The sequence below is a fragment of the Euprymna scolopes genome, chromosome 39 (assembly GCF_053919585.1).
Source record: "Euprymna scolopes isolate OS-2025 chromosome 39, ASM5391958v1, whole genome shotgun sequence".
NCBI lineage: Eukaryota > Metazoa > Mollusca > Cephalopoda > Sepiida > Sepiolidae > Euprymna > Euprymna scolopes.
In genome coordinates, this window is record NC_136520.1 from 18,714,804 (window position 1) to 18,739,893 (window position 25,090).

At 31.9% G+C, this 25,090-nt stretch overlaps 1 protein-coding gene across 1 annotated transcript in view; it reads right to left on the reverse strand.

Annotated features, from left to right (window-relative positions):
* The window catches only part of LOC145263664 (uncharacterized), a 63,683-nt gene that overhangs the window by 11,908 nt on the left and 26,685 nt on the right, over positions 1 to 25,090 (reverse strand). The window contains exons 2-11 of the mRNA XM_080120536.1: positions 23,606 to 23,743; positions 22,789 to 22,925; positions 20,056 to 20,229; positions 15,064 to 15,111; positions 14,294 to 14,351; positions 12,433 to 12,518; positions 10,142 to 10,175; positions 6,572 to 6,851; positions 2,184 to 2,328; positions 1,733 to 1,875 (exon numbers count right to left, since the gene is read on the reverse strand). Coding sequence (XP_079976662.1) covers positions 1,733 to 1,875; positions 2,184 to 2,328; positions 6,572 to 6,851; positions 10,142 to 10,175; positions 12,433 to 12,518; positions 14,294 to 14,351; positions 15,064 to 15,111; positions 20,056 to 20,229; positions 22,789 to 22,925; positions 23,606 to 23,678 — 1,178 coding nt within the window. The 5' untranslated portion in view covers positions 23,679 to 23,743. The remainder of the gene's footprint in view (positions 1 to 1,732; positions 1,876 to 2,183; positions 2,329 to 6,571; positions 6,852 to 10,141; positions 10,176 to 12,432; positions 12,519 to 14,293; positions 14,352 to 15,063; positions 15,112 to 20,055; positions 20,230 to 22,788; positions 22,926 to 23,605; positions 23,744 to 25,090) is intronic.

Consider the following 25,090-nt stretch of genomic DNA (forward strand, 5'->3'; position numbering starts at 1 on the left):
GCTCTAGTCCATCACCTTACAGCTGCTAAACTTCTGACCAACCAACAATATGGATTTAGGTAAGCCTGTTCTACAGCAGATATCCTAACTGCGATCTGAACATATATACCATACACTGGACAAAGCAGGGGAGGGTAGGGCGGTAGCCCTAGATATATCTAAGGCTTTTGACAGAGTATGGTATGTTGGTCCTCTTAGAAAAATCAGATCATATGGTATCACTGGAAGAATACTTAACATAATTAAATCTTTCTAAATAAGAGAAGAATCCAGATTGTCCTCAACAATCTAAACAATATGATATAAATGTGGGTGTACCTCAGGTGTCTATCCATGAACCTTTATTATTTCTAATATTCATAAATGACCCCCCCCCCCGATAAAATTGTCTCTGAGATGGGTATATTTGCTGATGACACCACGCTCTATAACAGTCACGAGGGAAAACAAATGAGCACATATCTAAGGAAATAGCAGAAACACTAGAGGAAGACCTCCAATCTGTAGTGGAATAGGGACAAAAATGGATGGTCACATTTAATGCTGCCAAGACAAAGCTTACTTCCTTCAATATTTACAAGAAGCTTTCTCAACCACCAATAACTATGGCCAAAGATACATTAGCTGAAAGTACTTCTTTCAAACTCCTCAGCTTAATGTTCAAAGGAAATATGAATTGGATCAGATACATTGAGAGCATTGCTAAACTACTGCAAGGATGGTGGGCTCTCTCTACCATGCTAGAAAGTTACTTATACCTGAATGTATCCTGCACTTTACAAGGCAACCATTCGCTCATGTATAGAGTATTGCTGTGACATTTGGGCTGGTGCACCTGCTACTAGTCTCTTGCTCCTGGACAGGGTTCAAAAGAGTTCAACCTGATAGGTCCTGAGCTGTCATTCAAGCTTCAACCTCTGTCCAATTGATGAAATGTTATATCCCTCTGTTTGACAAGTATTTTAATGGTGGATGCTCTGACAAAATACACGTCCTTGTATCCTCTCCCCAAGTAAATAGCCTCGACAATCAGCAAAATGCCACCTCTACAGGATTTAGATCCCTAAATGTAAGAAGGCCTTCTATTCTAATAGTTTCTTCTCCAGAACTGACATGCAGAAGTTCAAGTGTAATGTGACCAGACATCTTTTTGCTCAACTCCCTACATAGCAACTTATGTCCCTGATAGGAGCCCCTATGTTAAAGTGGCACTGTGCCTTGTTTGGAGGTGAAAACGAAAAAAAAATATAATTTGAAGCATTTATTATTTTGCAGAAGCTTGAAAAAAAATAGATATTTTAAGAGCGCAGAAAACTTTACAAATAAAAATAAATCACCATGCACACTGAGGTGGCTGAAATGAAGAAGAGTTGTAAAATTTTATATCAATTTCAATGCTTACTGTTTTTCAAGTGAACCTGCATCTGATTTGTTCAATGTCAATATTTACTTGACTCCCCAGTCACAAAGTAAATTTTTAATGTAAGAAAAATCTGCTTACCTCAAACGAATACTCTGGATTGAAACAAAAATAAAACTTGTTTCTGTCTTTCCATTAGATGAATTATAGGAATTAAAAAATAAGAAAAATGTAAATATGAAATAAGTGCTGGTAGCAACTTACAAATTCCTGAGCAATGCCAATCAATGCATTCTAGTCATTAAATATGACTGATAGATGGAGTATTTAAGCCAGTTTACATGGAAAACAAATAAAAATATATATACAAACCTATTTTCTGAATAAAACTTGTGATGATCAGAAACTTTTGCAATAAATTGCTGGACATTGTAACCATTTGTTATGAGGTTATCGAGTTGCCGATAATTTGTTTCATTCTTCACAAAAATGGAATGTTCCGTAGAGTTTAGATGCTGCGTGGGAGAAGAAAAAATAGAAAAAATTAAAAAAAAAAAAAAAAATACTTTTATGAGTACAAATTTGTTTACTTTAGGGATGATGAATTTTGATAATTATTTATATCAATTATTTTACAACTAATGTTATTTTTCAGCTGCAGACAATACTGCCATCCAAATCTGCTACTTTTCTCACTTAGCAGTGAATTGACCCGCTTATAATGCCCGGTATTCTTAATTGGTCACCCACCTAAATCATGACCTGGTTCAATATTAACCTCAACATAAAATGGCAAAACTGACTAGAAACAAAAAGTTCTTACCTTTTTAAGATCATCAAAACGCATCTCACAACATTCACAAAATCCTTGACGAAGTTTCTTCTCTGCAAGTTTCCGCCTCTCCCAATTAACTAACCTCCGACCTTGTGCAGCTTTTGGAACCGGCTCAATTGCTTTAGTGGCGACACTTATTTGGAAAGGAAAAAAAAAAAAAAATTTAACTTGACTCATCTGAATAACACATTCCTTTTGAAATGTAAAATGGTTTGGTTTTATGTATTTGATAAGTTTAAAAAAGAAAAGTGAAACGTTTCGAAAATGTGATGTGACAAGTGCAAGCATCTTTTCTTCAAATATATTCAAACAATATACGCATTAACTGCACCTACTCTCAAATAAATGCCCTCTCCCACCCACGTCAAGTATAAGTATGTGCAAAATAAATGGCTAATCCCCAAAATGTATAAACATTTTAACCCTTCTCTTCACTTGAAAATTCATAAAAATTCAGAAAATCACCTAATCTTAATGAAATTTTCACTAATCTTAATGAAATTGACAATCTCAGAATATAATGAACTCATTATTTTTTTTTATCTTGATGAAAATGTATTATTTTGTATAAACAAAAATACCTTTGCTTATGTTATAGCTTTAAGTACAAAAAAAAAAACGTGAATTTATTTATTTTTTCATGAAAATAAAATAATATAGATGTTAGCAAGTAAAAAAACTGTTCTTTTTATATTTCAGGAATATTACAAAAAAGCCCTAAAAAAAATTAAAAAAAAAAAAAAAATAAATAAATAAATAAATAAAAAAAAAAGCCCGAAATAAAATCAATAAAAATTTTAAAAAAAATTAATTTCTCAAACTAATATTATTAAGCATTGTTTATTCAATATTTTCAACAAAAAAATAATTGCAAAAAATATTTCATATGATTTTAATATCAGTTTCCAGGAAAATTTTACATTTTAAATATATTTCCCTTATACACAAACGTGTGTAACATCAGCGTTAGAAATTTATTTTAATTGTGAAAATAAAAATTGAGGTCTTAGGTCACACAAAAATAAAATAATTTCAAAAAATGGGATAATTTCTATAAATGATTTGAAGAAGTATGAGTGGACATAACGGTAAAAAAAAAAAAAAATAAAAATTGAGGTCTTAGGTCACACAAAAATAAATAATTTAAAAAATGGGATAATTTCTATAAATGATTTGAAGAAGTATGAGTGGACATAACGGTAAAAAAAAAAAAAAATAAAAATTGAGGTCTTAGGTCACACAAAAATAAAATAATTTAAAAATGGGATAATTTCTATAAATGATTTGAAGAAGTATGAGTGGACATAACGGTAAAAAAAAAAAAAATAAAAATTGAGGTCTTAGGTCACACAAAAATAAAATAATTTAAAAAATGGGATAATTTCTATAAATGATTTGAAGAAGTATGAGTGGACATAACGGTAAAAAAAAAAAAATAAAAATTGAGGTCTTAGGTCACACAAAAATAAAATAATTTAAAAATAGGATAATTTCTATAAATGATTTGAAGAAGTATGAGTGGACATAACGGTAAAAAAAAAAAAAAAAAAAATTGAGGTCTTAGGTCACACAAAAATAAAATAATTTAAAAATGGGATAATTTCTATAAATGATTTGAAGAAGTATGAGTGGACATAACGGTAAAAAAAAAAAAAATAAAAATTGAGGTCTTAGGTCACACAAAAATAAAATAATTTAAAAATGGGAAGATTTCTATAAATGATTTGAAGAAGTATGAGTGGACATAACGGTAAAAAAAAAAAAAATAAAAATTGAGGTCTTAGGTCACACAAAAATAAAATAATTTAAAAAATGGGATAATTTCTATAAATGATTTGAAGAAGTATGAGTGGACATAACGGTAAAAAAAAAAAAAATAAAAATTGAGGTCTTAGGTCACACAAAAATAAAATAATTTAAAAATGGGAAGATTTCTATAAATGATTTGAAGAAGTATGAGTGGACATAACGGTAAAAAAAAAAAAATAAAAATTGAGGTCTTAGGTCACACAAAAATAAAATAATTTAAAAATGGGAAGATTTCTATAAATGATTTGAAGAAGTATGAGTGGACATAACGGTAAAAAAAAAAAAATAAAAATTGAGGTCTTAGGTCACACAAAAATAAAATAATTTAAAAAATGGGATAATTTCTATAAATGATTTGAAGAAGTATGAGTGGACATAACGGTAAAAAAAAAAAAAAATAAAAATTGAGGTCTTAGGTCACACAAAAATAAAATAATTTAAAAAATGGGATAATTTCTATAAATGATTTGAAGAAGTATGAGTGGACATAACGGTAAAAAAAAAAAAAATAAAAATTGAGGTCTTAGGTCACACAAAAATAAAATAATTTAAAAATGGGATAATTTCTATAAATGATTTGAAGAAGTATGAGTGGACATAACGGTAAAAAAAAAAAAAATAAAAATTGAGGTCTTAGGTCACACAAAAATAAAATAATTTAAAAATGGGAAGATTTCTATAAATGATTTGAAGAAGTATGAGTGGACATAACGGTAAAAAAAAAAAAAAATAAAAATTGAGGTCTTAGGTCACACAAAAATAAAATAATTTCAAAAAATGGGATAATTTCTATAAATGATTTGAAGAAGTATGAGTGGACATAACGGTAAAAAAAAAATAAATAAAAATTGAGGTCTTAGGTCACACAAAAATAAAATAATTTAAAAATGGGAAGATTTCTATAAATGATTTGAAGAAGTATGAGTGGACATAACGGTAAAAAAAAAAAAAAATAAAAATTGAGGTCTTAGGTCACACAAAAATAAAATAATTTAAAAAATGGGATAATTTCTATAAATGATTTGAAGAAGTATGAGTGGACATAACGGTAAAAAAAAAAAAAATAAAAATTGAGGTCTTAGGTCACACAAAAATAAAATAATTTAAAAATGGGATAATTTCTATAAATGATTTGAAGAAGTATGAGTGGACATAACGGTAAAAAAAAAAAAAATAAAAATTGAGGTCTTAGGTCACACAAAAATAAAATAATTTAAAAAATGGGATAATTTCTATAAATGATTTGAAGAAGTATGAGTGGACATAACGGTAAAAAAAAAAAAAATAAAAATTGAGGTCTTAGGTCACACAAAAATAAAATAATTTCAAAAAATGGGATAATTTCTATAAATGATTTGAAGAAGTATGAGTGGACATAACGGTAAAAAAAAAATAAAATTCAAGTTTATATGCTGGCCCCACGCCCAACCTTCTCAGAAGGTACATACAGTGCCTAGTCTTCCCAATGGCTTAACTTTGGTGATCTGGCGTGTCAACATGATTGTGCCATACTCTGCTTGATTCGTACTTTGGTGAAAATTAGTTTATATTTGAGTGAAAATGTTTTTTTTTTAATGTAAATTGTTTTTTGGGGGATAATTATGCCATTTTTAGCTTAAAAAAAAGTGTGTGTCCATTTTCTTTAATTTGATATCTTAAGATTTTAATTTACAAATTATCATTAAATTGTCATCAGAAAGCTGATAATTGCTTTTTCAAAGATTTTTAAAGTTGATTTATTCACATGATTTACTTTCCTTAGGTATGCTAGAATATTTGTTCAGTTGACCTTTTCAAAAAGGTCCTCCATATTGCTTTCTGTATAATATAATTTTCTAGTTGGGGCGAGGTCATCACACCCAACTAGGATATATTTTACTGTGAGTGTCTCCTGGCATGGGATGCACTCTGGCGCCGATTCTCCATTTAGTATATAAGAATGAGTAAAGTTGGTGTATCCTATGCGCAGCCGAGTCAGTATCACATCTTCTCGGCGTGATCTCTTGATGTCTGGACATCGCTCCTTAAGTTCAGAATTTGCTGCCCTCTTGCTGACTCCACCGCAGTTGCCATTTTTCCTGTATGTATGCTTTTATCTGGGGTCTAAGATCAGTATGTGGAATCTTAAAATTGTCAGTTGGAAGGTGAGAAGATCTTTTTGCAGCTGTATCTGCCCTGTCATTGCCTTTGATCCCCACATGGCTGGGGATCCAGACAAGAATAATGTGAAAAACAACTAGGAGACACCGGAAAGAAAAACAACTAGGAGACACCGGAAAGAAAAACAACTAGGAGACACCGGAAAGAAAAACAACTAGGAGACACCGGAAAGAAAAACAACTAGGAGACACCGGAAAGAAAAACAACTAGGAGACACCGGAAAGAAAAACAACTAGGAGACACCGGAAAGAAAAACAACTAGGAGACACCGGAAAGAAAAACAACTAGGAGACACCGGAAAGAAAAACAACTAGGAGACACCGGAAAGAAAAACAACTAGGAGACACTGGAAAGAAAAACAAGGGAGAAATTAAGAAAAAGGGGGGGAAAAAAAAAGGATTAGATACCCTTTCTTTTTAGGAAGTCGATTAGACGCTCCCCGTTGCCCTTCTGAACCACAACCACCCACAGCACCCCGTGGTTTATTCTTCGGTTGCCTGGTAATGTCCTGTGGCCTTGAAGGGCCTGTAGCTACAGAATTGACCCCAAGAAGCCAGTCATCAAAGGGACAGCTTCCCCACGCAGAATTCATGTTCAGGTACGGCCAACTTTTTAATTCCACTTGCACAGGTCGGAAGAATTTATTTACAGCTTCAAATTTAATAAACGGCTGTTTTAGATTTCTCGCTGAAAAAAAAAAAAGTTTTGTTTAAAATATTGAATAAGCATTTCAAAAAGTTTTGGATTCTTTTAACAAAGAAAATGATAAACAATTGACAGATTTATTTTACTAAAATATCATTGCCACTACAAGGTTAAGGTGCTAATGTGAATTAACAGTCAGATTTATTAGGAACTTCCTATGAGGGGAGTTGTGCAAAAACATGTATATGTATGCGCGCACGCACACACACACACACTGGCAAATAACATAAAAAAATTGTTAATTTGATTGTGTCGGTTTTCGAGAAGCATTTTTGAACGTCATGATATTGCTACAGTTATTATTGTCCACAAGTATCTGAATTGTTTCTTCGTAACTATGCAATGCCACTTTAAATTCACTGAAAGTTATGGATTTGTCTTTTTGCATTATAAGAGTTGTAAATGGTTTAAGATCGGCTGCAAGTCCATTGAGTGTCATTGAGATTAATAGGCCATCACTTATTTTACTCAAGAGTTTTAATACATTTGCTGTTTCTGCCATTATAACAGTCAGTAATCATCTCATCTTTGATAGGTTTTAGAGACGTTAGTTCTGTATATAAGAGATATAATTTTCAGTTTTTCTTTTGATAAATAATGTATTTTTAATATGTTCAATGCTTTATGTCCATCATCCAAGAGATCTCTTATAATCAGAGACAAGCTTCTGTTGTTTAAGCATTAAATCAGTTCTGCAAAAACAGTTGTGTTCTTTTCAATAAATTCGAGGTCATTAGGATTCTCTGTTGGAGATTGAATAGCTGTAGTTTTCGTATCCTTAAATACCCCAGAAATTTTACCTGCCACAATTTGAATTTAGATTCTGATCTGTCAAAGCAAAGTCAACGGCTGGGCCCATAACCTGTTACGTGTTGAGTATTCTGTAGAACAACGAACAAAGTGGTAGTAAATCTAGTCAGCGACGAATCAATCTAGTTACAATCGCGAGTGTTGAGTGATTCGGAAAAATTAAAATCGCAGCAGTAAATCTAGTCAGCGACGAATCAATCTAGTTACAATCGCGAGTGTTGAGTGATTCGGAAAAATGAAAATCGCAGCAGTAAATCTAGTCAGCGACGAATCAATCTAGTTACAATCGCGAGTGTTGAGTGATTCGGAAAAATGAAAATCGCAGCAGTAAATCTAGTCAGCGACGAATCAATCTAGTTACAATCGCGAGTGTTGAGTGATTCGGAAAAATGAAAATCGCAGCAGTAAATCTAGTCAGCGACGAATCAATCTAGTTACAATCGCGAGTGTTGAGTGATTCGGAAAAATGAAAATCGCAGCAGTAAATCTAGTCAGCGACGAATCAATCTAGTTACAATCGCGAGTGTTGAGGGATTCGGAAAAATGAAAATCGCAGCAGTAAATCCAATCATATCAAGATGGAGACTGATAGTGAACTGACTGGAATCCAAAATTCGAAAATTTTTATTATGAGGTCAGAGGCTTTTTATTAGTTGGTTGTCCTAACTCATAGTTAAAGAAGAGTGTCCAAATTTTGGGAATAATACCCTCCATTATTAACAAAAACATAAAAAAAAAAAAAAAATCATAAATGAAAATTATTAACAAAAACATGTTTTTGCAAGACATTTGATTACTCATTGTTTTATGAAGAAAGTAAGTGAAAAATTCATCACGTATTGGTAAAATTGATTTATTTTGATATATTTTTGTTGTTTTCAGAACATACAAATAATTAAAGAGAAAAACAGGAGACCATGTTGAGAAAAGTTTAGATAACTATTGTGGCAGTTTAAAGGCTCGAACAATGTACAAATGATGCACAGAAGGTGTTGCAAATCTCATTCAGTTAATGTGCAAATGCATTCAGTTACAAATTATTCTTAAGGCAGAATTTGGTGCTGGAATATGTCACGTCATTGTTACCAAGGTGGCATGAATGTGTATGCTAATCAGATTTGTATTCATACTAAAGGCAACTAAAAAAAAGAAAAAAGAAATAGGAAAAAATTATGTGGATCTTAACTTTTGGCTTAAATAAGTGCTACCATCAACATGGAGGATGCAAAGCAGGCAATGGTGATTGAAAGTTTCCAATCATAAAACATTCGCCAGGATTATCAACAGCGCTTGGGAGATCCTTATTTTGCTATTGCACCTTAGCTCAGCTTTTGACGAGACCCGGAAATTAATTCAGCAGAAAGCATGATGTGCAAAGTGAATCCATACTTTGATGCTAATTCCACCTTGATCAGATATGATAAAACTTACTGAAGCTCAAACTGACTTAGCAGACTGAGTATCCACAATCCACATTTGTATCCTTGATGGCAAACTTATATTCGGTGGTGACACGAGGAAACTCTTTGAGCCTTTCAAAATAACCCAACCCCAATCAATGGTATAATTGAAACATGCTGCTTAAAAAAAAAAAAATAAAAACAAACATCCTTGCCAAATGGCTATATTTTGAAATTTGAATTTCATATGCAGAATCCTTTTGAGTAGTCGTATGCTTGAAGGAAACCAAAGTTTAGGCAGAATACTATTCTGCTTCCATGCCCTTCCAAAAGGTAGCGTGAGCAGTCAAATACAACATCAAAATAAACAAAACAGAGGATTGTTCGTTACTCGAAACAATAAAGTGTTTAAGGATTCGTCTCAAGTGTTTGATTGGTGCATTCAAAAGCCAAACTGGTTTGGCCTCAGTCTGGAGTCGCATTCTGATGGGAATCATCTTAGAAGAATGAAAGCGAATATTTTAGCAGACACATTGATCAGGCTGATATCACAGTAATTGCTGCAGTATTGTTTATTGCTTTTTTTAAGGAATGGTACCAATGTTGCATCACTCCAGTCTTGGAAGAGAATTTCAGTTGATAATGTGATGAAAGGCAAGCTTATGCCAAATAACTCCTTGCACGCTTGAAGAGGTTGTCGTCAAAAGGTAAAAAAAAAGTTGCAAGCAAAGAAAACATTAATAACAACAACACAAAAAGAAATTATGAATTGTTTATAAATAATAATGCAAATTAAATCATACAAAAAGTTGTCTTAAGTTTTTCTACTATATAGCATTTTAACTTTTATATTATTGCACACTGTTCACTTAACCATAACAACTGTGTAATAAATGAAGAAAAAAAATGTTTTTGTATTGTTATTGAGCACTACATGAAAAACAGAGAAAATTCATTGATTTGAACAACTTCTCAATTGAAACAACAAAAATAATTGCTGGGGATGAATGTACTACTCATCTCATTTTACAGTTTTCATTTTAGAAAAGAAACGTTTCCTACCTTTTGACAAAATCTTTTTACTTTTTTGGTTATCCTGGAAGATAATGAAGAATATTTTAAAAGCGTTTTATCACAGAAATGCAAAACTGGACAACTTTAGGTAGATCAACCTCTTAACAGTCAGAAAAAACAAGGAAAATTCTTTCAAAGGTCTATCATCACTCATTTGATAGGGCATTTAGTGTGATTTCAAAAAGTTTGACTATCCATCACAGTTTCGTTTGATTGTTTTATCTAATGACATTACATATTACATTAAATATGTAAGTGAAAATCAACCATTAACTCAAGTTTTTATGCTTCAAGTTGAAATATTCATTTGACTTCACTCATTATTCATCGCATAAATATACAAAATGTTTGGAAAGTCTGTAATATATAATAGAAAAACAATACAGCAGTACAAAAAAGATTTTGAATTTAGTTTAAAACCATTGCACAAGAGCACTTTTCTGTTTATATGTACGTGCAATATTGTGTGTTATGTCGGGTTGTAGTTCCATCTACATAGGCATATTGATACATAGGCGATTAGCACATCAGTGTATAGTGTATGCTCACTACTAGGTTACACCCGGCTTTTTTTTTGTCCAGGCAAATACAAATTGGTTAGAGTTGGTTGTTACTTTAATGTGGACATTCTCTCTCACACTTTTTCATTATCATGGAGACGAAAGGAAACTATATTACCTTTATGCCTGCCAACCAAGCAACTTACATGTTTACCTTCCTGTATTCTTGTTCTAGTTAAATATATATTGTAGAGAAAATGTTGGGGCTTTCCTTTGAACCATGGTGACCCCTTTTTATTAAAGTCAAGTATCTACAAACACAGCTCTAAATTCCAAAGAAAACTATTCGAAATGGTTATCTCCTGTCTCAACACCAACGTTATACAACTATTTTAAGAAAATTAAAAGAAAATAGGTTTAGAACAATACAGTAATAATAAAAGAGTTCTTGGATAAGTAATTTTTTAGAGATGCTAATAATATGGATCTAAATTCAAGAATCTAACATTTTTTTTTCATATATTAGCTGTGTATTACGGGATAACACAAAGATTTCTCCACATTTTTACAGTAATGGTAGGACTGTACCACCTTGAATTGCACTTTCCCCGAGCCAACAGCTTAAATTGTAAGATGATAGGCAATAAGACATATCAGTGATAAGTAATCAAGTATTAGTGTTATGTCAGAGTTATAGTAACAAAAAAGATTGAGAAAGACTTATCTGAATTATTATAGAGATGAGAAAGTGAGGTTCAACTTCAGTTTTACCTAATATGTCATGTCAAGCATTTTGGGATTTAAAGTACATCCGTTCTTAAGAGAGTTAAAGAAAAGGGAAAAGTGGCAAATAAGACGCAATGAATGCATAATGGGTGAAATTTACAAAACTTAGAAATGTGCGGCTGTAGATTCATTGCATAGGTCTTGATCATTTGCTTGTTGTACTGGTCCAAAGTTGTGGCTCAATACTGACATCGATTGCAGTTTCAACCGTGTGGTCTTGGTCAGCGTTATAAGAGTAGAATTCTTCATCCAAATAAAATTACGTCTCGCGTTTAAAACAAAAATGGTTTATTTTCTATGAGCCTAACAATGACACTCATTTTCTTTTATTGAACAACGGAATTGCAAATGAGAATTTTTAGCCCAACCGAATCAAAACACAGGTTTGACCAAATACTAAAGGACCACCCATCTTAGGAGGTTACAGAGAACCAACTGCAAGACTGCAGAAAACCACTGACCACAAGACACCTAGAGGACCAACTAACACAATCTGCTGGAATATAAAAAATAAATAAACCACTGCCTAGGGATTCTGTATCCGGACAGTATTAAATTTGGAAGATCTTGAATAAGTTATGACATTCTCTGCCGTGATTATATCTGTAAAATCATTACTTTTTGTTAAAATGGGCAAATCAAATTTTGATCTTATTTGCAATTTCTTGCATTGTTTTCATTAAATCTCTTGCAGAAAGCATGTTATTCACATGCAACGCACTAAGACTGCAACTGCCTAGTGCAGGTTTGCACTGACAAAAACAGAAAGCAATTATCTTTTCCTATTAAGCACAAAATTAGATACAAGGTTAGTTCTTAATGTGGGGAACCTCCAGTTCCCAGAAAGGGGACACTCTGAATCAGAGTTTGTTATGTATTCTTAGTTTTAAGCTCATAACATTGTGGTCCTTAAACATTTGTCAGTTAATGTAGATCAAAGCTCAACAAAGCCCCCCCCCCCATCCCCAGCTCAATTAAAATTTATGAACGTACTTCAACCTTGGCTTTCTTGACTGGTGGTGGAGTTTCTTTCACACGTCCATTTCGTGATTGTTCTTTGATAAGCCATTTCATCAAACCTGAAAAATCCAAATTTAGAAGAATGTTTTGTTTTCAATTGAAAAAATAAACTAATAAAGAGGGCAACAAAAGAAAATGACAAAAGACTCCCCACTCACTAAGTGGCTAAGCTTATTACATATAATCAAGTAGAAACCAAAAATGTTTGATGCAATCATTCTACATCTGGTACAAATAAACTTCCACCAAGTATCAGTTTATGTTTTAACTATGTTCAATTAAAGAGGTGGAGGGGGATACCTTGGTGATTGTCTCATCAGTCAGAGGTGTGGTGCTGAATGGGCTTCACACTCATTGGACCATCTTTTCATAAATAATGCTGTTCCACAACAATAAAAAATGTTGCCATAAATTTTTAGTTGATCAACTCTAGTTGTTTTTTAAATCAAGGGCATTATTAATTTGGCTTCTATTATTAATTACGAGCATTTTCAGGAGTCAGCTCAACTTGAACGCACATCTTAAGTTAAATCAAGAATGACTGCAAAAAGATCATGCCTCCAAGGGTTAAATATCCTATATCTGGAGTTATCTGAAAGATGAAGTCTATCAAAAGAACTCCGTCCTCTCCAAAAATATAGAGCCATCACAGCCAAGAGAGTTATTAACAGATATGTTGATTATTGAATGATGACAAAACACTATTCAACATTCATAATTGTTTAACATAAAATTAGTATCTATTTACTGTCATCCAAAGAATTTGAAAATCTTTAGACAAACTATCGTAAAAGAGCAATAGTTTACTTGATGACAGCTCCTGATTTTGTGTAATAAAAGTATCAATGTTTGTTCCAAGAAATAAACATGGATTCTAATAAGAGAAAAATTCTATGTGTGTATGTAGCAGAAAGGAGTCAGGAATCATTCTTTAATGAAACAATGGTTGAAAAAAGCAAAAAAACAAAAAAAACAATTTACTTCTTGATGGAAATAAAGAAGTATTCATACAAAAATTATATTTTAGTTTGGTCGTTTTTTTTTTTAAGGGAGAGGGGATAACTTGTTTTAACAATCTTTTAATTAACACAAGAAAATCACACTAATTGGAAATTTTCATTTTCTTACAAACAATCAAATGAAACATTATTTTGTTGGAACATTATTATTTATTATTTTTTTTTTTTTTAAATAATTCATCATGTTGATTGATTGATCTATTTTTTGTTTCACAGCATAATGAACCACTGTGGGTCATTTTATGCTAAATTTTGTTAGGGTATTGATATATAAAATTTGTAAAGATATTGAAAATATTTTTAGAGTCTTTTAGAATGAGAATGTTTTGTTTGAAAATACATTTTAAATAGTTTATATTGAAATTATTTTAGTCTAATAGTTCTTTTTTATAAATAAAAATGTAAAAATATTTAAATATATTAAAAATAATAGTATTAACACATCCAATACAAAATATTTGTAAAAAAAATTTGATGGTGTTACTGTAGAATTTAAGTGTGTAGAAAATGCGGGATTGTCTTTTTCAATAAACACTGCTTGTCAATTTCTGATCTCCAAACTAGAAACCACAGTAGACTGTTCCTCTATTGTTTTTATTCAAATCATAACATGATTTTCTTACACAATAACAAATCTGGAAAAAATAAGATTAGAATCTTATTATTTCTAATTATTTAAAGTAATTCTGTTCGAAGTTTTTTTTTCTTTTTCTACTGAAATCCAATTAAAATTTCTTTTGTTATTTTTACTAAATTCATCTTTTCAGACATTTTTGTAATTCCAAATCAAAAACTTTTGATATAAAAACACTCACTGAGGTAAGGGACAATTTTCACTCCCAATTTTTTGGCTCGTTCAACAATGTTGTCTGCCTAAAAATTAAAAGACAAAACAATTCCACAAATAAAAAAAGAAAACAAAATCTAAACACAAGAAAATGAAAAAGTTTTGATGCTTTATGTATCATGGCATTTTTTTTTTTTACAATGAATTGTTCCAAATCAAGTCACTGCATCATTGGAAAGAGGTAATATCAGATATTGTACCTATCTGCTTGTATTTCACAAGTACACAATGTTGATTTCTAAGGTGAAAAAAAATCAGTATTATTCTGAATGGCAACCTAATTATCCATTTTTAATATCACTTACTGAAACGAATAAAATGAGAAGGGTTTCATTCCTCCAAACCAAATATCTGGGACCGCATGAAACCATTCTCTCTAAATATACCCGGTCAGATTCATAGCAATTAAAATTATAGAATTAAAAAAGAAAAACTGATTCATTTATGTTTTGTTGAATTTATCTGCTTAATTTTTTTTTTTTCGTTGAAGTCAGTTGTTATGGCAAATGAAACTTGCTCTTATGACTGACTTTGCTTTGAAACTGACACCCAAGTAATTGGCTGAGGTGAACAGTTCAACAATTTTTGCAGAAGTGGAGGCGTAGGGGTTATATGACACCTACCCCGATTCCTTACGCATCTGAAATTAAGGATGACAATTTTGTTGATAAGCTGCAATCACAATAACATCAAATGTTCCCTGAAAAAAATGCAGAATGATATTCATGCAGGACTTACCGCAGATTCCTTTTTTGCACATTGTAACATAGCTCTTCCACGGGTAACCTGAAAATAAAAAGGTTTCAATATTTTTTTATCATTAAAGATTTATTTTAATTGAGCCGTGAATGCATAGGTTTTTTTTGTTTAAAAAAACAATGAATCACAATTTATCAAGGACAAAAGCTACTCAAGCATAAAGATTAATTTCTATGGTTAGCTTGATGATGAAAAATATGAATAATTATTGAAAATTTGACAACTTATAAAGTTTTTATGGAATTTTACTTTCTGCACACTGAGAAAGTAAAATTTGTTGCCGTGATTGTAAGTTATCGTTGTGAAAGTTTTAAAACAAAAAAATCAGATAAAAAACTTTACGGAGATTAAAAATGCTTACTCATACTTACTGTAGCAATACCCACGGACGATAAAACGCTTTGGATAATCAGATTTCAAGGTGGTTCTGCTAAAGTCATCATATTTTAAAACCCAAAAGCACTTTAAGTCCTCAAAATACAACTGTTTTGTTAGGAAATAAATATACTTTCAAATAAATTAATAAATAATAATGAGCATTATAAATAATAATGAGCATTATAAGCAAATAAAATGATAAAAGTCTGATCATAAAACAGCATTTTCAGTAAGGTTTTTGTATCCATTAAAAGTGTAATAGTATTGTTGTTTTCTCTTGTAATAACTAGAAATTAACAATGATACCCAGAAAAAAAAAAAAAAGACGTTGATTTTCTTGTGTTAATGAAAAGATTGTTAAAATTGTTAAAACGAGTTAATACCCCCACCCACCCCCAGAAAACATATCCTAGCTAAAATATAATTTTTGGATGAACGCCACTTGTTTATTTCCAATTTCAAAACTAGAACCCATCAAGTAAATTGTTTCTTTTTACTAAGCTTTATTTCAGTAAAATAAATGACTACTTGTTTCCTTTCTGCTACATGGAGTTTTTTTCTTATTAAAATCCATGTTTATTTCTTGAACCAAACATATTGATGTTTTAAACTTGTATTACACAAAACGGAAAGTTTTCATCAAATAGATTATTTCACTTTTATAATAAACAGTTTGCCTTTCATTTAAGATTAGCGGGGGTGCCCAGCATTGCCTGTGTTTGTCGGTGTAAAAGAAAAAAGGTTTTGGGAGGCAGATAGGCTCGAACCCTTGATGCAAAGGTGAAAAAGAAAGTATGAAAAATCCTGACATTTTACCGCTCGGCCACGACAGGACAGGAAGTATAAAACGTTCTAATTAAACGATTAAAAAGTTACGTGACAGGTGCGTAAATACAATGAGGTCAAATAACATGCCATAGGGGAAACTTAACTTTGGTTCTCCAAGATGTTGGGGAATAGTAATTCTCTGACATGACAGGGTTTTTTTTTTTTTTTTACGCATTTATCCAAGCTGATTGCTTTCTGGACGTCTTGGCACAAAAGGCCAAGAACATGACTTCGCTTTCACAGTTTCGCCTTTTTTATACAGAAAAGCCAAAGAAACACGCAGAGATTATGAAATACTGCGAAAATAGCGTGTAAAAGTCGCCCAAATAAAAGATACACACAATGTCCTTTCGTAAATCAAAGATATAATCTCGGCAGCATATAAAAAGTTCTAAGAACCAGTGACCCCCCCCCCCCGCCTTTGCCGGACATACACAAAAAATGCACACACACTAACACACATTTTGGCTTTTATATATATAGATTTTCAAATCATTTTGCGAAATATAAATCCATAGTGATATGTAGTAAGAATGTACATCTAAAAACAAAAATAGGTTTGAATCTAAAATACAGCAGAATGACCTGGGAAAATTCAGCTCAAGTTACACTCTTCTGGAGGTTGAAGATTCAAACCTCAGTGCAAGTGGCACTCAAAATATACTTGAAAATTATTGAGGACTGCTACTCAAGACAAGGTTGGAGGCTACATTGATTGAAACTTTGCACAAATAACACTCAAGAACAGTCGTCCGAAGCATCTAAAAGGATTCAACTAGTTGTGCACTTGAGCACAGAAAAAAAAAATAATCATTATTCATAGAGAATATATTTAAAGCTCTTATTCCAATTTTATCAAAATCCGTTAAATGAGTTTAATTCTAAATGTGCAAAATTTAGAGCTTAAGAAATTGAAATCTTAATTTGTGTTTTAAATAGTTTTTAATTGAATAAAATTGTTTCTACGCAAACAAATATTCTTAATATTCAAAACTAGCAGGACCTGTGCAAATTCCACAGATGACTGATTCATATGTAATATATCGATGTTAGCATTCTGATATTATTGTAGCCAGGTCATAAAATATGCTAAAATATATTTTAATTCTTGCAGATTTCATATCTATTATTATAGAGTTAATGTTCTATCAATTTTTATATATTATAAAGTTGTGATTTCAAAAATAAAAAAATATATCTATATGATTGGGTTCATCGGCTTGAATCAAACTTGAATCCCAAACTTATGAATAACTAGTTCCTTCAGCTATAATCGAAACCAAAACTTATGAAGAATTCTTGATAAAATTATTTATTAAAAAAATAGATGACTTAGGTGCCATCCGCTATAATCCAAACCAAAATTATGAAGAATTCTTAGTAAAATCATTCATAAAAAATTAAATGACTTAAGTTATAATCCAAACTAAAATTATGAAGAATTCTTAGTAAAATTATTCATAAAAAATTAAATGACTTAAGCTATAATCCAAACCAAAATTATGAAGAATTCTTAGTAAAATTATTCATAAAAAATTAAATGACTTAAGCTATAATCCAAACTAAAATTATGAAGAATTCTTAGTAAAATTATTCATAAAAAATTAAATGACTTAAGTTATAATCCAAACCAAAATTATGAAGAATTCTTAGTAAAATCATTCATAAAAAAGTTAAATGACTTAAGCTATAATCCAAACCAAAATTATGAAGAATTCTTGGTAAAATCATTCATAAAAAAATTAAATGACTTAAGCTATAATCCAAACCAAAATTATGAAGAATTCTTGGTCAGCTATATTGTGAAAAATTTTTTTTCAATTTTCGTTCAGTAAAACAAAAGTTATGATGAATTTCCTGGTGTTCAAAATCGAAAAAAAACAACGTAAGTAGGTGAACGTTTTTTATGACTGGTTCCCATAGCAACCACGTCACTTCAGCGACCACTGTTGCTACCAATTCACTGCTCCCGCGAAAAGAGAAGTAACAAGTGAAACAGAAAGAGAAAGGGAGATAATTGGGGGGATTTTATTGACACCAAACGAGTGCCGTACATTGTTATTACATGTCTATGTTATGTCTATGGGGGAAAAAAAATAAAAGTGAAATTAAACAAAGAACAAGTAAATTTATTGGAAGCATGGAAAAATCATGTATTACAATAGAAAAATGCAAGCATGAAAAGTAATATGGTTAAGCTTAAATATGGAAAAGTAAAGGACTAGTTGTTAAAACTGGAAAAGAAAAAGACAAGATATTCTAGTAAAAATTATAATAAATTTATAACTTAAATTATTGCAGAATTGAAGAATCATTTTTTTATTCAATTTATTACATTATATAATCAATTCTTAATGCTGCAATATTTTAATTTATAAATTTATTATATTTTTTACTAGAATATCTTGTCCTTTTCTTTTCCAGTTTTAACTAGTCCTTTACTTTTTTATGTTTAAGCTTAACCATATTACTTTTCTTGCTCGCGTTTTTCTATCAGGTGTTCCTCGTCACGGAGTTAATATCAGGAGGTTCTGTCTAATGTTGTGAAAATAAGATTTGGTTGTATGTAAATAAGACTTAATAGGGGTGCGGATATGAGTGTGTTTAGATATGGGAAAAGGTGGGGGGGGGGGGTAGGTCGAGATAAGAGAAGACTAGAAAGAAAGGTATTCGTATGCAATGGCCGCCCTAAATCTTAAACATACTAGTGTGTATAGGTTCAAACAGTAGGGGAATGTGGATTTAACAGATCTATGTTAAAAGGGGGTTTCAAATTTAATAGGGGTTATTCAGTTATAAAAATGCTTTTAATTTGACTAGAATTTTTATTTTATTTTTTAATTTGACTAGAATTTTTATGTGGTCAGAAAATGTACGACTTGCGCTGCCGTCTTGTATATCCCCGTCCCACCACTATCATCCTTACACACATCGGTTAAGAGGTAAGGAAGAAAAGGAAAAGACGAAAGGGAGAAAAGGAAAAGATGAAAGAGAAAGAGGAAGAATGAAAAGGGGAAACTGTAAATGATTTATTGGTGATTCTAAGGCATGTCTTTTTCCTTCCAATTCGTGTCCCCCATCCCCGTCCATTCCCCTACCCTCACTCCCCATTATATTATTTTCCCTTGATTTACTACACAAAGCTTTGAAAGGTGTATAACAATAATAAAATCTCAAAATGTATATAATTAATTTATCTTCATGCTTAGATATAATCATCTACTCTAATTGTGATAATGGTAATTAAAAATAGAAGGTAATGGGGGATAAACATGTTGATGAATGTTTGTGGTAATTGATAATGAGAATTTTTAATAATTATATTGATTTATAATGTTAATAGTGGGAAGAAAGTGTTTAAAGTAAAATTAAAAAATCAAAATGCAAAGAATAATGGATTTCCAAAAATAGAAGATTAGGTGCAAACGGCAAAAGATAAAATAAGTCTAGATATAAAAAAATAATTCATCTGAAGGTATCCATGTATATATATATATATATATATATATATATGTACATGCACACATATTATAGTATAAGAGTTAAGACAACAGACAAGGACATAACACACAGATAATCTTAAACTTGTCAAATATATCTATTAAGAGTAAACATCATAAAAAAGTTTGTGCATATGCTTGTTTTATTTATATATATATATATATATATATATAAATAAATAAAAACAAACATATGCATACACACACTTCGTAAAAAAAAAAATTTAAAAAAAAATTAATTCAAAGGAAGATGAGAAGTACATACAGTGAAAGTTTTCTTTTCCAAATTGGACGGAGATGGGGTGTGCGCACTGTTAAAAGGACTTGAGATGAGCATGTTAGGACTGCCATTTGGAGATTGATCTTCATTTTTCGATTTTTCCTTATCCTGATCAGTAACAAAATAATGGATTTCTTTACTCAGAAACTTTTCAATAACCTGAAATGATAAAAAAATATTACACACATAAGCAAGTACAGTGTTTGAACACAATCCGCTTTCACCAATCCTGATTAAGTCACGCAATCCAGCTAGCCAATATGGATAACTACTTGTGGGCTACCACCCAGATCTTCAACTGCCCACAAATACTAACCAGATAAAGAACCTTGTGGAAGAGTGCTATGCCCAAATCACCTTAGACAGCAAGGATTGTTAAAAATGGTTTTAGATGCATTAAAAGTAACAAGCCACCTCTTTCCCCATTGTACCACTTGCTCAAGATCAGAGGAGAGAGAATCGGAGAGAACTTGGTCGTTTATGGTCTTAGATGTGCTACTATAGATAGTAGTGTCATTAGCAGAGATGTCTACGAATGATGTAAGGATGTGATTTGGAAGATCATTAATATAGATCAGGAAGAGAGTTGGGCCCAGGATGGACCCCTGAGGGACTCCAGCATTAATACTAAGAGCTTCTGATTTCTGCTCATCAACTACTACTCTTATGAACCTATCAGAGAGAAATGATTTAATAATTGAGAAGACATTTCCAGCTATACCGTAGCTGGAGATTTTGTGAAGTAAACCTTTATGCCTTACTCTATCAAAGGCCTTTGATATGTCAAGAGCAATTGTCCTAGAAAGGTAGCCTCCATCGAGAGATTCGCTAATCCTATGAGATATAACTGTAAGCACATCTGCTGTAGATCTAGCAGAACGGAAACCATACTGCGTGTCACTAAGAAGGTTATTTTTGCTGAGATGGTTGATTACTTCTCTATTTAACAGATTCCAGCAACTTACTTATGACGCACAGGAGACTTATTGGCCTGTACTGTGAGGGAGAGGAGGGATCACCTGAATTAAATACGGGGCATACTAATGAGATTCTCCAGGGTGACGGGAAGCAATTCTCCTTAAGACAACGTTTAAACAGTTTTGTAAGGATGGGCGCAATTCTGGTTGAAGTCTTTTGAGTACTATAATTGGAATACCGTCAGGGCCGGTTGCTTTACTGAAATCAAGGTTTTTGATTAGCTTGCCAACATCACGTACAGTATATCACATAGCATGTTTTCTGATACAGGAGGAAATATTGGAGGTTGGCAGCCTTGATTGCAAAGGTTAGAATTAGCTGCAAAGTTCTTGACAAAGAGTTTGGCTTTGTCTGATGCTGACGAGATTACCTCAAGTCCATTTATGAGAGTTGGTATAGAGCACACGCTTCTGTTCAGGATTCTGTTTGCTATTTGCCAAAACTGACAGGAACCAAGCCGCTGATCAGCTACTTTGAACTTGAAAGACTGAGCATACAACTCTTGCGTTCTTTATAACTTTTTTACAGTGGTTGCTGGCAGTTATGAAAGCGGCTTTAGTCTCAGTACATCAATTACGTTGGAAGCAATGGAAAAAGTGATTTCTATGCGCAATGGCAGCAGCACATTCCGGAGAGAACCACGGCTGGCTGTTAGGTTTTTGCTGGAATTTTTTCGAGGGTATGAAACTGACTATACCTACAATTAACCATTCTGTCAGGTCTGATACTATAGAGGACACATCCTTTTTAAACATGGAACGCAGAGGTAGATCTGATATAAATGTGCAGAAGCTATCCCAGTCAGTCATAGAGTATTGATATACTGTACGATGGAGAGGTACGTCTGGGGACTTATTACATTTCATTTTTATCTTAACTGATACAACTGAGTAGTCGGAAGATCCAAGTGGAGACAGAACAGAAGCTGAACACAGTTCAGGGCAAGTTGTGAGAAAGAGGTCTAGGAGACTTGCATACTGGTCGTCAGTATCGGGAACACGGGTGGGTTCGTGAACAATCTGAGTGAGGTCATAAGCAATGGAGAAATCATGACAGAACCTTTTTTTTTTTTTTTTTTTTTTACACAGTGATCACCACTTATCAAGGCCCGGAAGCCACTCAGGGATAAGGGTTATTGCAAGTACATTTCTATGCGCAATGGCAGCAGCACATTCCGGAGAGAATCACGGCTGGTTGTTAGGTTTTAGGAACCTCCACTCATCATCAGTCTTGTTTGAGTGAGTGATGTTAAAAATATGTTCTTGTTCTTTACCAGAAAACAGCAAGTTGAAATGGAACTCTAGAACTCAATATTCTGATTTCATTCCAAGCAAAATTACCTTACATGCTTATGTTTAATGAAACGTTAAAAGTTGATTTTATTACAGTGAAGACTATTTTACTAGGAACATGATGTTTTCTTATTCAATTCAAGCTGGATCAGATAAATACAAACATGGCCAACTCAGCAAAATGGCAATCTCCCATCTTCAGTCAACGCTTCTTCAACCCACATCAACAACTCGACATAAATTACATATACGGATCAGTGTTTAGGCTAGAAGCAATGTGCAGTATCTGTTCTATTCTCGATTATGAAGAGAAATCCTTCTAGACAAGATTTTTATTTTATCATGATAGACTACCAATTTATCACAAGCTGGATTTTTACCCACAAAAATTACTTTTGTTTTTATAGAGTAAGTACATGCATGAAGAGGAAGGGTGTGGAGTACTTACAGCTCCAAGTTTTTCTAGTTTTTCTTCTACTCTTTTCTCCTGCCGAACTCCTTTCAAATTTAAATAAATCTTTTTGCCTGCTAACGGAAGTTTCTCCTTGTACTCAAGTTTCCTTCGACTAATGGCACTGCTAACACCTGCATAAGAACAAAAAAGACAGAAACTCTAAACATTCAATATGAACATTGAAATGTAAAGTTGAAGAAAACCGGAATTATCTATCAGCACCTGCTGATGAACATGCAATGAGATTCAGGCAATATTCTCATAATGTACACAAGTTAAAAAAATACACTTTTAACCAATACAATATATTTGGGGCCTCACAATATATATGAATGGGTATATAAATAAAACCACTGGAGAATGCCCCAAAATTTCTGGATGATCCCTATTTGTACATCAGTTCACGTCACTGATGCATGCTCCCATTATACCAGTTCAAATGTATAATGCTGAAAGGTTATTTTCTTTATATAGAAACCAAAGTACGTTCTGATGTATTTAACTTTGTAGTCAAATTATTTTTAAAATAGGATTAGTAAAATTGCTTTTTTGTTTGTTTTTTTTTTACAATATTGTAGTTTTTATTTCATTTGGTTGTATAAAACTAATTATAATGAAAGTTGACATGTAAAATACAGACCCATGAAGCATCGTAATTTTATTAATAAAAAAGATATGTACATGCATGTTTATTCAACAGAACGCTGAAAGCCATGTCCATACATAGTTCAAATTAAAAGACTGGTCTTAAAAAAATGCTGACGCAAACAAAAATGGATTGAAAATACTCCACCTCATCATGTGTGTTTACCTGATGCTTTATTCCCACTATTTGGAAGTGGACGGGGTTGATTCTCTTTCACAATTTGACCCGTTTTCATCATCGATTAGATGCAGCCACAAAGAGGCCCGTTTGAATTGATCGTCATACTGCCATTCTAAAGTCAAGCTAAAAGAATAACAAATTGAAAAATTTTCTGATTAATAAAATGTAGCAGAAGTAAACTATTTTGTTAACATAAGTAATTAATCCAGCATCGTTTTCACTGCACAAGAACATTAAACGCCAATGGTAAAAGAATGTGAAATTAAAATGAATTTGCTAACAGCCCCTGTATGTGTAGAGAGAGAGAACAGCAATTTCTTTTTTTTCCCCCCTAAATAATTCCAATTATGTTTCAAAATTCTCACAATGAATATTCAAACTAACGTCTTAGATGCTTTGGCCTATGCAGCCTAACTTCATTCAGGTGTATACTATTGAACTTAAAATTTATGCAGATTTCTTTATTTAATCAACAGTTACATCAGCCATGACCAGGTAGAAGTCTTAATTTGTAATTGTATTAGTATCACCTGTACTGATAAATTGAACCTTCAAACTCCAAGAGACTTTCACTTAGAACTGATTATTACTTTAGCAATTTCTCCATTACGTCACAGGTCTTATTTTCCTAATCAGACGTTTTAATAAGATAGTTTGTAAGTCTCATTCTGTGCACATATCCCTATACTGGCGAGATTAATTTTTCTCTGAAACGTTACACATGCATCATATTCTTATATCATCTCTCTTCATGCAACGCATATCCTCAACCTTCACTGGTCAGATTTTACTTCCATAAATCATTACACTGCATATGATGTCTTACCTAAGCAACTAAAGAATTGAAACTTGCTTTATAGAGACACAAAGTGATGTAGAAGATAAGATAAAACAAGAAAAAAAGATTAGTGTAATTATCAAAGTTACATTAAAGTGATAAATACATGCAAGTTGTATCATAATTTACATCAACTGTCATTTTTTTTTTTAATTGAAATCTTTAGATTCAAATATTTATACAAATTTATAAAATAATGCTCTCAACACTTGAAATGACTCATAATTTTGTTGACGCTTTCTACAAAAATGCTAAAACTATACATTTCATTTAAGTAAATTTATTTTAGATGACAAACACTCATATTACTATTTTCATTTCTTATTTTCAAAATGTTTGGACTCATATAACCTCTGACATTCTTCAGGTTTTGGGAATCGTTATATTGAACTCTGATATCTGAAATTGCCATTAATCTACAAGAGTAGATTGTTTTCATTCCTTCAGTCATGACCATGTAGAAGTGTTCTTACTCACCTGTAATAATGAGAGACTCTTGAATCCACAGAACTGATTATTAACTAAAACATAGAAATTACATCAGGGTAATTCCATGTCAAATCACGACAGATGGACATCATAAAAACTATAAAATCCTGAAAATTTGAGCATATAACTCCAAGCAGTTGCCA